Source organism: Taudactylus pleione, unplaced genomic scaffold, assembly GCF_031769625.1.
Source record: "Taudactylus pleione unplaced genomic scaffold, aTauple2 ptg000282l, whole genome shotgun sequence".
NCBI classification, from domain to species: domain Eukaryota; kingdom Metazoa; phylum Chordata; class Amphibia; order Anura; family Myobatrachidae; genus Taudactylus; species Taudactylus pleione.
In genome coordinates this window covers 16,409,680-16,422,787 of record NW_028284684.1, presented here as the reverse complement: position 1 = coordinate 16,422,787, position 13,108 = coordinate 16,409,680, and the positions used below count along the sequence as shown (strand labels likewise).

The 13,108-nt window shown below is 44.4% G+C and overlaps 1 protein-coding gene and 1 non-coding gene across 2 annotated transcripts in view; both read left to right on the top strand.

The window, feature by feature from the left end:
- The window catches only part of DNAH10 (dynein axonemal heavy chain 10), a 270,391-nt gene that overhangs the window by 116,100 nt on the left and 141,183 nt on the right, over nt 1-13,108 (top strand). Inside the window, exon 26 of the mRNA XM_088482144.1 lies at nt 8,954-9,110. Within this exon, the coding sequence (XP_088338270.1) occupies nt 8,954-9,110 (157 nt within the window). The remainder of the gene's footprint in view (nt 1-8,953; nt 9,111-13,108) is intronic.
- Nucleotides 2,928-3,042, top strand: LOC148512558 (U5 spliceosomal RNA). The gene has a single exon (XR_015880196.1). It is a non-coding gene; the product is annotated as a U5 spliceosomal RNA (small nuclear RNA).

Sequence of the window (13,108 nt, the reverse complement as noted above, 5' to 3'; positions counted from 1 at the left end):
CCAACAATAAGCCCTCCTCCCAAATTTACAAATAAAATAAAAGCCAGATAATGCCGGGTTATACAGCTTGTATGTATTTATCCTAAGGCTGGGTATACACCTGAACGATATCGGCCCGATTTGGCCAAATCGTAACGATAAATTGGGCATATCGTGTAGTGTGTATGCCCGATTTGCGCGCTCCCGTGATCGCATGTGATATCGTGTGATTGACCATGCTGCATGGCCAATTGCACGATATCGCATGTGAGGCTGAACATATTAATGAAGTGATGGTTCCGTCGTTCATTAAATCTTTTAAGTGTGTACCGGCAATAATGCGATGTCCAGGGTGAAGGTAAATCGCCCTGAACATCGGCAAGATTGTCAGTCGATTAGGAGTGTACCCACCCTAAAGCAAGCGACTATACTTTTTGTCATATTTGCTACTTACCTTATGTAACTGTCACTTTGTGGTCCCGCTAATGAGCACTGACCCCTTTTCATCTAAGTCCCACCCTTCACTCCAAGGCTCATGGTGAACTGGAAAAGAAATAGATAGATCGATAGATAGAGCTATATTTAGATAGATACAGGTTGAGTCTCCCATATCCAAAATGCTTGGGACCAAGAGTATTTTGGATATCGGAATATTCCGTATTTTGGAATATTTGCATACCATAATGAAATGTCTTGGGAATGGGACCCAAATCTATACACAGAATGCATTTATGTGTTATATATACCTTATACACACAGCCTGCAGGTAATTTTATACAATATTTTCAATACTTTTGTGGCTCAAACAATGTTTGTGTACATACATGAAATTCATTTATGTTTCATATACACCTTATACACACAGCCTGAAGGTAATTTTATACAATAGTTTTAATAATTTCTCCTTCATCCACTAGGGGACACTGGAGTTCAAGACAGTGGGGTATAGACGGTGGTAGAGCAGAGCCTGGCACTTTAAATAATTCTGAAGTGTGACTGGCTCCTCCCCCTCTATGCCCCATCAGTCCCAGTTTTTAGAATGTGCCCGAGAGAGCCGGTCACATAGGGCTGAGCTCCAGCCCATTCTTAGTATTTTTTCTTTTATTTTAATTTCTAGCTTTCACAAAGCATTGAGGACAGGCTGACAGAGTACTGCGTCTGTCAGCCTGCTACATGGAGGCATCAGGTGACCCGCCACCACTAAAAAAAGAGTGCGTGTCGGAGTCCCAGGCACCCTGGCAGTAGCTCAGGGAGGACACGCCACAGCTTAATATAGAGGCTGTGTCCGTGCTTTCGAATGCCTAGCTGCAGCCCTGATGCCAGCAGTGGTAAGTATAGCTCTGTTCCCCTTATGGGAAACGGAGTTTAATCTGCGGCCCCTCCGCCCCCTCCCAGGCTCATGTGGTATATACTGTAGTATATCCCCTCCTGGAATCCTGTAACGCCGCTAGCGTTATTACAAGGGGCGGAGCTACCGCGCATAGAGCGCGGATACCAGTACAGGGAGACTGTTCAGACAGTCTGTAATGTTGCTGCCTAGCAGCATGCCTGATCCCTGCACGATGAGCGCTGTCTTACTTTATAGAGCCTGACAGCGCTCTGTTTGCTGCTCTCACGAGAGCCGAATCCTCCCTCTGCTCTATCCCCACGAGGAGGGAGCCTGCCGCGCCCCGCTACTCCCATAAGGGAGTCTACATAGTGCACCAATTGGCGGGGCTTAGGGTGCTACTCAGCGCGGCTGTTCCCTGCCGCACTGGTGCTTGTAGAAGCGCTGGCTTCTGCACACAGCCGCCGGGAAGCGAGGCTGTTATTCACAGCGCTCTCGGCTGCGGGTAGCGGCGCCGGTGCTTGTATGAAGATTGCACCGGCGCTGTCTATTTCATTCCCGCTCCCCCACTCGCATTATGCCTACAATACATTGTTTGCGCCCCGCCCGCTTATTATAGTAGGGGCAGAGTCTACTCCATGCTGGCGTGCACAGATGCCGCCATACTCCAGGAGTATTATTAGCATATGCACCTGCCTTGAAAGGAGCCGGGGCTTATTGCCAGCATCTCCTGCATCCTCACTCTGGAGTTGTGTGGGGGGTGCAACCCTTAACAGGGTTGTGGGTTTTATTCCCAGTACGGCCCTAGCTGTTTGGAGTTTGTATGTTCTCCCTGTGCTTGCATATGGCCTCTACCGTTTTTTTCTTTGCTTAAACCTACAGCACCTGGTCTTATTAGGTTTAACGGCACAACTGTGGAGTTTGTACTTTAACCTGCAGTCCTTATAGAGATCTGGCTCTGCCTCATCTCGGTTATATTGCAAGTAGTTCCCCTACGGAACTGGGCAGTGTACTGGTTTAATATTATATAAAAAAAAAGAAAAGGACCCGCCGCCACTATTATAGAGTGAGTGTCCGGGTCCCAGGCACCCTGAAGCACGGGGAGGAACATGCCACAGCCTAATATAGAGGTTGTGTCCATGCCACTTTGCCCACCACATATCTATCAGCGCCTACGGCCACACGCCCGATCTCGTCTGATCTTGGACGCTAAGCAGCGCCAGGCCTGGTTAGTACTTGGATGGGAGACTGCCTGGGTATACCAGGTGCGACAGGCTTATTACATTGAACATCTGGGGCAAATATGCTTGATGTGTAACAGAATAATGCCGTGTGTTTCTTGCATCTATAGCTGCCAGAGATCACTCTGCCTAAAAAGTCGGGGCCACTGTTCTGGCTGCTGCCAGAAATTACGGTTATTGCATATCTTTAACCCAAGGTTAGCACAAGGGTGCGTCCCATCCCCAGGCTTAGGCCTCACATTGGCTCGCCTAAAGAATGAGCCGTACTCTTCTCATGCACATATGTGGCTACACATGTTAAATCTCAACAGCCTTCGGTGCTTACCTTAGAAGGTATGCATCTGTGCATCTATAGGGATTTATATCTTATTTATTCCCTTATACTGTGGTTTCTCTTCAGATCGAATAAATCTTTCGCCTTTTACTAAAGATTTCCGTGGAGAGAAACAATCATGAGTTTCATGTACTTTTTTGATGCCCGGCAGCTGCTGGGCTGCACACACAAGAAGTAACGTATGGCCGTTGTAGTGGTTGGCATTGCTGTCTCACATCACTGAGGTCATCTTTTGATTTCCATCATCTGGAGCCAGAAGGGCACACCTGATAAGGCGAGTACACCGGTAACGGAAGAGTCCCAGGATCGCAATCAGTCTGGGATAGTACGTTGCTAACATTTCCTGCCCCAACACCGTAGCAGAATGACGGCCACGCGCGGCACATGAGTAGTCTCCCTGTGTGGAGGTAAGCCACATGTATGTATATACTTGTATTTTGTACTAAACCCTGCGTTTAGACCTGGGGCTCAGTTCCTTCTAACTATTGCCCATGTTATATTTTTCAAATTATATCGCCACCTACTAATCTTGTATGTAGGTACGCGTAGGCATGTAGGGATTTATGTATGTGTTATGTATATATATATATGTGTGTGTGTGTGTGTGTGTGTGTGTGTATATACAGATGTATGTGTGTGTGTATATATATAATAAATATATATATATATATATATATAAAATTGCTTCTTATCCTTACCATTAAAGCAGGGGTAGGATATGTTCTTATCAGTTTTATGTCTGATACCTAGCATATTTAAAGAGGATGCTGCGATGGGAGGCTGGACTCTCCTGATCTGGTAGTTTGTTCTATAACTCCGCTTTACACCATCTCTCCCTAGGGATTGGGTGGTGTGTGTATATTATGTATATAATTATGGATATGTGTAGGTATTCCTATACTTCCACATTCATTAAGATACATCTTATTCCACGTCTGGAAAGCTGCCAGGGTTTACCAGAAGCTGTCGCTTATATCCATACATATTATATGGTGGCTCTATAGATTAGAGACATGTTCTGCAGCTTACATAGGATAGTCAGAGACTCCTATGGCATTGCTTTTAGTATGGACTCTATACATGTCCTGGGGCCTTCCTGTATGTCCACACATGTATATAAGGATATGTACTTACACCCGCCTCGGGTTATAGTCCTGTTTCCGTTAGTCTATATCTACAGTGTCCACTTCAGGGGACCTATTAATTACAACTACACTCTAGGGCGCACTTAGTAACAAACTTGTAAGACACTAGGAATGCAATGTGTGTATATATAGATATAGCATGCTGATCTCCTGGTGCGGGATATGTGTATGTGTGTATATGTATATATATATATATATATATATATATATATATATGTAATGTAGCGTGCGGATCTCCTGGTGCATGAGTTTGACAAGTGACTTACTATGTCGGTACTAACTCTTCCTTTCAGAGAGTTTGCCTTTTCATGCAGCTATGTTTATATGTGTGAATGTGTATATATACTGATATATTCCCGTTCCTTGTATGAATTTTCCTAATAATTGGAGAAATCTGTTTTTGCCCCTGACTGGCATTATCACTACGGATATATCTCTTCTTTACTTGGGATAATTAATGCATTCTATGTCTATGTACAGGTACCTTTCTCGGTATCGATTCTGGTACCTTATATTATTGTCTTGTCGCATATCTCACTACAATAGGTATCTGTAGGTCCCTTGGGTACATTTCCTATCAGTACATAGAGAATCCAGGATCTATTCCATCCTCATGGCTTATTTAGTTAATTTACATGAGGCCTAGGGCCACCCGCCGATATAGGCAGGGTCTGGCCTGGGTTGTATCAGATTGTGGGCGTAATACACAATTCACCATTATAAGTGTTAATGTAAGGATACACTAGCAGACCGTTTTTGGGGTATGTGTAATCTCTATATGGATACATATCCCTAATGGAACAGGCTCAGGTATAGCGTCCTGTTGTACGACCTTCTTGTCTCCATTAACAATTTGCTAGTTTCTACAGTATTTTCTTCTGCAGCATCTCCAGACTGAAGTCCGTGCTGTAGAGCATTGATCTTTGCCCACTGAGGCTACTCTCTGTACCTGACGTGGTGGTTTGCTGTGAGATGAATAAGGTCAGTGACATCCTACATAGCGTCCAGAGGGCTTCTGGTCGCTCACAGGTAAGAAGGCTTACCCCACTAATGCCTCGGCAGATGCTTTCTTTTTCATGCATCCTGACATAGCTGTTGTTCTCTCTTATGCACCCTAGTTGCTGTCCTAGCAGCCTTCCGCTCTTTTAAATCAGTTGGCTGTACACTTTAGAGCTTTCCTGGTGTGTGGGTGCATAATTGCAACATTGAGATTTGTGACCCTATTCTACTGGAATCTGTTGGGGTTATGGACTGAAGTACATCTATGGGCTAATGCACATCTTTACTATAAAGTGTGACAGTCTCTATGTTCCATACAGGGGGCCTGGTTTGTTTCCTGTTCAGTATCTGTTGATAAATTCAGCACACTGACAGGTACCTGAATGGTACCTTCATAGTTGTCCTAGTGCTTTAGCCTTGCGGATGGGATACTTCCCTATATTGGTAGCTCTCCCTGGGTGGAGGTGGCATCCGTGCTCTTTTTCTGCTAAGGGTATCCTGGGTGTTTTCATACTATGTTCAGGCCAGTTGTTGGTACTGATTACACTCTACCATCATGTAGGAAGTTGTCTGCTGTTTGACAGGATGGGTGGTACTGCCGTCTGACCCACTGGAAGGAATTGTAGTCTCAATCCTCTCGTATCCGCCTCTGCCTCATGCCCAGTGGGATCTCCACTCGTTGACAACTTCTATGGTTTAAACCTTCCACTGGTTACCAACCCTTTAGTTGTTGGACCTCGAGAATGGTTCAGGGCGACTGTTAGGTCGTGATTCTTGCCTCCTTGTTTGCTTTGTTAGGAGTCTGTGGACAGGTCCAGCTCTGTCTCTGTATATTGGTCTCATTATACTTTTATCTATATGATGTCCCGCAGTGCTGGGATTCTGCTGTCTGAGACTGTTGCAGCTTCCTGTAGTTGTCGCTAATACGGTTTTCTCAAGTTTTCTTCTCATGTTACTGCCATTCTATGGATTCTAGTTGGGGTTTTCTGCTCCCAACGGTCTTGCTTGGTCTGTTTTTGGCTGAGCTTACGGTGTTCTGATGCTTTTCATCTGCGGGTACTCTCTCTAGCCGTATTCCATTGAATTTACGCTGTAAGTTGTGGAATGTCTGTGACTGTTCAGCAAGGAGCTCTGATTGTCTCCTGGCTCTACGACATGCCTCCAGTCTTGGGCTGTCCCTGTTTCGGTTGGCCGGAAGGTCGGCAAGTACTCCGCGCTTCCCACCCGGGAGGTTGGCTTTGGGACGTCCCCACTGTCTTGAACTCCAGTGTCCCCTAGTGGATGAAGGAGAAAACAGGATTTTGGTACTTACCGATAAATCCCTTTCTCCGATTCCACAGGGGACACTGGACGCCCGCCCAGCGCTGCGTTCCTGCCGTTTTGTTGGGTCCTTATCTAGTTGTGTGACTGCATGTGTTCCCTGCAGAGGGTTCCTCTGTTCTTCTTCAGTCGGTATTGTTCCGTTCTGTGGTCTTCTCCTTCTCCTCATTTTCCTATTGTCTACCGTCTCCTCTCGGGCTCAGTTCTTAAACTGGGGCTGATGGGGCATAGAGGGGGAGGAGCCAGTCACACTTCAGAATTATTTAAAGTGCCAGGCTCTGCTCTACCACCGTCTATACCCCACTGTCTTGAACTCCAGTGTCCCCTGTGGAATCGGAGAAAGGGATTTATCGGTAAGTACAAAATTCCTGTTTTTGTGCCTTAAACAATGTTTGTGTACATTGAACCATCAAAAAGCAAAGGTTTCACTATCTCAGTCATGCTAAAAGAATTCCGTATTTTGGAATATTTGGATATGGGAGACAACCTGTATAGATAGATAGATAGCTGTATCTATCAATTATTTTTTTTTCATCTTAAAAAATGGGTTTGTAAGCCCCGAAATGTTTGTTTGCAGTATTTTGTTATAATACACAATCTTCCACTACGAGTCTCTGAGTGCCGCTGTTTGTTACTCGTGACATAAGTTCCAGAGGGCACCAGAGCACTTATTTTTTTTTTGTCAGTGGAGTGCCAAACCTCATCAATAAATGGCACAAATGGTGGCACTCAGATGTCTTCTAAGCAGGGTGTACTTTAATGAATCCAACTTTTCGAGCCACTGCTCGTCATCAGGTATACAAAATCACAAATACAGTGCACACTTAACTATACAACAGGATACCAATCAATTAGTGCACAAATTGTACTCCCCTATCAAATGAATCATTTATTCTTCAAAAACACATATTCATGCCAGAAATAATGTCAATATTTCAATTCTGTTAAGAATCTTTCTCAAAACAAGCACATCAGTTCAGCAAGGCAACTACTGTAGGTCCAATATACTATACAGCATGCTCTGGCAAAGAAAACATTAAGGCCTCCCAGGCCCCTTCTAATATACCAAGAACCTGTGCCAAACAAGATAGGTGACTTCCTGGACAAAAACAGGAAGTGACATCATCACTATATTAACATAAATAAATGGAGAATACAATGACATAAAAAATAAAAATAATAGTAAACATATCAAAAAGATGGAAAAAATAATATAGGAGTGAAGAAACCTCAGCAGGGTGGACACAAACCCTGTAATAGAAGTCAATAGGCAATGTTAAAAACAGCAGTAGCAATGATGCACAATCCCCGAGATTATTTTCCTGTTCACCATTTCCCTAGGAAATATGACCAAAACTTGGAGCTTGCTTTAGAATAAACAACAGGTGGGCTGATGCAGAGTTGAATGCAAGTTTATTTTGTGTAATGTATTTTGCATATTTTCGCACTGTGCATGCTCCGAAACAAAGCATATGTAACTACTGGCGAATGCAGAGTTATATCCATCTCAGTCCCATCACCACCTGCCACTGAGTAGGCGTAACTTGGCTGTAATGGAGAGTACTCACATATACCAAGTACAGAAAGGGTGTGTAGACAGAAATGCTATACTGGTGTGCAAGGTTGTGTGAATATAAAATACGCCTATATACAGACAGATTTTTTTAAACCAAGTATAGGGTTAAATGCAAGTGCGCACTGATAATGACTGCTATGAAACCAAGCATATGGATAATATTGGTCTGGCCGCAGATATATGTACAGTATACAGACATACTGTACATATTAATTCCTGGAGAAATTACCCCCTAATTGCATTCCACTCTGCATAGGACCCAAGGTGCTCTTTTAGTGACATTTATAAATGTTGGCCAATGTGCTGTTTTGTTTTCTGGGCCTGATTCAGCAAGGATCGTTGTCGTGATTACACACACAGATGGCCAATTGTTGCGTACTGCGCATGTGTATGCATCGCAGTGCGTGTGGGTGCAAAAGCTCCACTGCAATCACACTGCGATCGCAGTGACCACGCAGACCCATCGCAGAGTGATTGACAGGAAGTGAGCGTTTGGTGGTGGTGATGGGGGGGGCGGTCGGGGAAACACAAGTGTGTCAGTGTGTTTGAATGCCGTTACAGGGACGTGCATAAATTAGCCACTGAGATGGCATACGCAGCTTGAGCTTTCACTGCGTGCGATGAGGCTAGCAAATTCTGAGTAAGGTCAGAACTTTTGTAATTATGCGTGAGGCTCCGATGGTACTCGATATTACCGATGGTTTCGCAGACTTGCAAGGTGTTACGGATGTGGGTAAGGGGAAGTGGGTGTTCTTATGTTAGGCTGTGATTACAAACATTAGCATATTTTCACAGTGGGTCTGCGTGTGTAATCGCAGCTGCGATCGCAATAGCAGTCTGTAATGAATCAGGCCCTCTGTGCACACATTTAGTGTTACCTAATATTTCCTCTATGATTTCACCATTCTGTAGGATTTTTACTAAGCACAAAACCACCTGTTTCCTATTAGTCTGTCTTCTTGTACTGATGGAACATACTGTATGCCATGATATTATGTGTAATCCTAAATATATATATTTTTTGTCTTGCAGGCATTGGAAAGACTTGATGGCCAAAACTGGGACAAGTTTCGATATGAACCCTGATACTTTCACCTTGGAAAACATGTTTGCCATGGAATTACACAAGTATCCAGAAGTCATCAATGAGATTGTAGCTTCAGCAGTTAAGGAGCTTAGCATAGAGAAGGTAAGAGTACTTAGGCCAGGTTCGGAAACATGTACACTTCGTACATGTACATCATTATTTTGTCATGAGCGTAAGGACAGTAGTGATTCAATAGCAACATTCAGATTCATTGAGAGTCTAGTAAGACACAAATTGCTCTCCCCACATTAGACCTGATTAGGAGCAAATTAAAAAAGAGGAGTAATAAAGGAGCACTTTGCTAATGGAACAAACACATGCCTTAGAAATTAATAGGCGGGTTTTAGCAGCACTGTATGAAATCCTCTCTGAACCACAAATCTCAGCCCAGAAAGATGTATCTTTGGATTACAAACTGATTGTGCGCCTTCTGTAGCACACTTGTGCCAATGTCGGCACTGCTGTCCTGCTAGGAGCTTGACACTAATCGGTGCACATCACTAAGTGCCGGTCACTGCATCACTGTAGACAATGATGTGCAGAGCTCACACAGTGATGGCATGCCTGAGAAATGAACATTGGGGTTTGAATAGCGCTCAATGAAATCATCACTGAACTACAAGTCTCAGCCCAGAAAGAGGTGTCTTTGAATTACAAACTGACTGTGCATCTTCTGTAGCACAATTGCGGGAATGTCGGCACTGCTGTGCCGCTAGGAGTTTGCACAACATGTCGCTAATCGGTACACAGTACTAAGTCACTGCATAATTGTAGACTGTATTGCGTGGCATTCACACAGTGATGGCATGCCTTAGAAATGAGCAGAGAGCTTTTAAGGTTGCTGTATGAAGTAATCACTGAACTACAAGTATCAGCCCAGAAACTGACAAACTGACTGTGCGTCTTCTGCATCAAACTTGTGGAAAATTCCACAGTGCCGAGCGGCGCTCAAACAACCATGACATGCCTTAGAAATTAGTAGTGGGGTTTGAACAGTATGAAACCATCACTCAACTACAGAAGTGAGAGAAATCGAGAGTGCAAAGGGGTGAGGTAGACTACGTGGTGACATGGTTAAGTGGTGTACGTATATGCTATTTCATTTAATGAAAACCACCAACTATTGTTAATTTTTTTTAAAAATACATACTGTAAAAAGATTTATACAATCTGCCTTTAATGGTAAAGAGGGAAAGTGTAGGGCACAATCGCCCTGATTCAGAGATGTACCTTAATTAAATTACATCTGTGATTTTGCATGGAACGCAACTGCGAATATATGCTGATGTTTCCAAAGCTTCCCCAAGAATAGGGAAGCCCACTACTACCCTCTCGTACAGCGCATAGACATGGCAGCATTTGCCTAACCAACCCCGTTACCTCTCCCAAATGCTGACTACCTGGCACTCACTTTGCAAATTAAATTGGATGAAAGTGGATTTAAGAAAGTTCACCTCAGCTGTGTACTTTACATTGTCTAAAAAAGTTTCAATGTACTTCCTGAGTTACAGTAAAGAGCAGAAGCATATTGGGACCATTGTTGCCAACTCTGAAATGAAAAACAAGCAAGTGATGAGTGTAAAACAAGCCCAATACAACCCAAATCAATCCATTAAAGGCTAAAAGGATAGCGCAACTAAATGGTGCGGGGGTGGTGGTAATTTAATGAAAACCACAAACTGTATTGTTTATTGTTCATTTTATAAAAATACATATAACCATTTATATGCAAAACAGGGCTTTTCTCTGCACTATTAATAAAGCCCATTGGGCAAAATAAAATGCAGGGCACTTGGTTTACAATCCTTGCAAGACAACCTTCCTCCCAACCCAACCCCCACTCCCCTGGGAGAGTTCTACTTATACTATATAAATGAAGTGGAGGATGGTGTCCTCACAATGGTGACCCTCCTCTCCTTTTCATGGTTAACAAAACATATCCTTTATTATATTAATGAAAGGCTCATGCTTGTTTTGGGGAAAGGGACCTAGAGGGCACACCAAGTTTTTAATTTGAGCACACCACCCATTCAAAAGATTTCATACAGTATCCTTTCAGTATTTGCAGTTAGCACTAACTGATAAATTAATAAAAATAAACTGTAATATTATTTACTGTATGTACTCTAATCCCCTTACAATCATATTCACGATATAATACACTATACAGCAAGCTGGGCTGAGACTTTTAGTTGAGTGATGATTTCATACACAGCAGTGCCATAATTGCCGCAAGTGTGCTGCATAAAACGCACAAGCAGTTTGTAATTCAAAGACATCTCTTTCTGGGCTGAGACTTGTAGTTCAGTGATGGTTCTAAACACCGCTGCTTAAGCCCCACTACTAATTTCTAAGGCATGTCATCACTGTGTGAGCCCCGCACACCACTGTGCTCCTAGTGGCACAGCAGTGTCGACATTGCCGCAAGTGTGCTGCATAAAACAAGAGATATGGTAAGAACTTACCTTTGTTATCTCTGTTTCTACGAAGTCAATAGGGTCCACAGGGTTGACCTTGGGGTATAGGTTGGGAACCAAATCCGGGCACCACGCAGTTAAAGCTTTTAGCTCCCAGGATGCACTTGGGTCCACTCTCCCTATAACCCCGCCCCCCTGCCAGAGGCACCTCAGTTTGTAAGTAGCCAAAGGCCGGAGGAGGAGAGAAAAAGAGAGAAAAAACTGGAACACTCAAGAACCATACTCACAGAAAAGGAGACGGGAAACCGGTGACCAGTAACAGAACCCATATGAAGCCAGGTGCGTCAGGGCAGGCGCCCTGTGGACCCTATGGACTTCGTAGAAACAGAGATAACAAAGGTAAGTTCTTACCATATCTCTTGTTTTCTACTTCAGGGTCCATAGGGGGTCCACAGGGTTGACCTTGGGGATGTCCCAAAGCAGTTCAACCAAGGGTGGGGACGCTCCTGTGCTGAGAGGAAAATCCGCCGCCAAAAAGGAAGCATCCTGAGAGGCAAAGGAAACCAATGCCTAGAACCTTAAATAGGTGTTGACAGAAGACCACGTGGCCACCTAGCAAGGCAAAACAGCCAAGGCGCCACAGCGAGCCACCCACGAGGGTTACATGGCCCGAGAAAAACAAGCATCAACAACAGAAAGGCCTAACCATGGGTAGGCCCCTGAAGAAGACATGCAAGGCCATCCAGCCAACATTTGGCTATAGGCTGGCCATCTTTTCCTGTTAAAACCAGAAATCTCACACCACCAATAAGGACCACAGTCAATGAGGCCACACCAGCCGAGAGGACTGGGGACTGAATGGCCGTACCATAAATTCCAGAATAGATTCCAGAATAATATGGAACCTAAAAATCACTAAGAAGAAACACAGGGTGAGAGCAACTCACACCCTGACATGATGCCCTCAAGAAGAGGGAGCCACATGAGAACACTCCCAATTCCGACACTCACCTGGTTGATATAAACACCCTGAGAGAAAGAGAGAGAGCCAAAGCAATAGACCATGTAATGGCTATCACAACCAGCGGTTCCATTGACTCTCCCCGAAGGGAACGAAGAACCACTACTAACTCCCAAGGAGTCCCTAGGGAGGACAAATGGAGGCATAATCCAGAAAACATTCCAAAGGATGAACTGGATACCAGAGCGGAGCAATTCCATATCTTAATCATACTGACAGTGTAGAGATCCGTACTGTCAGGACGGCCAGGCCGAGGGTGAAACCCAAGCCACCCGGAAGGAATGCCAGAATATCTGGAAATCCTGGACACCGGAGGATTGTATCGACAGGTATAGTACCAAAAGAATGCTGCCACAGTTTGTGGTAGGTCCCAGCAAAAGCTGATCCATGTGCTCTAATCATTCCAACGATGACAAAGCCAGGGAAGCCGTAAGACCACTGTAGGGACGCAGTCAAAGACAAACGACCCAGGTCAAAGGCAAACCCTAGGACCCTGAGACAACAGGTCTGGGCAGTGAAGCATCAGGAATGGAGTATCGATGGAGAGACTCCGAAAAACCAAGTACCCCTGACATCTGGGGCAATCAGGAGCCACCAGCAGGAAAGCATCTCCGTCTCGATTGAAACACTTCCCTCGAGGAAGAATGGAGACCGGAGAACAC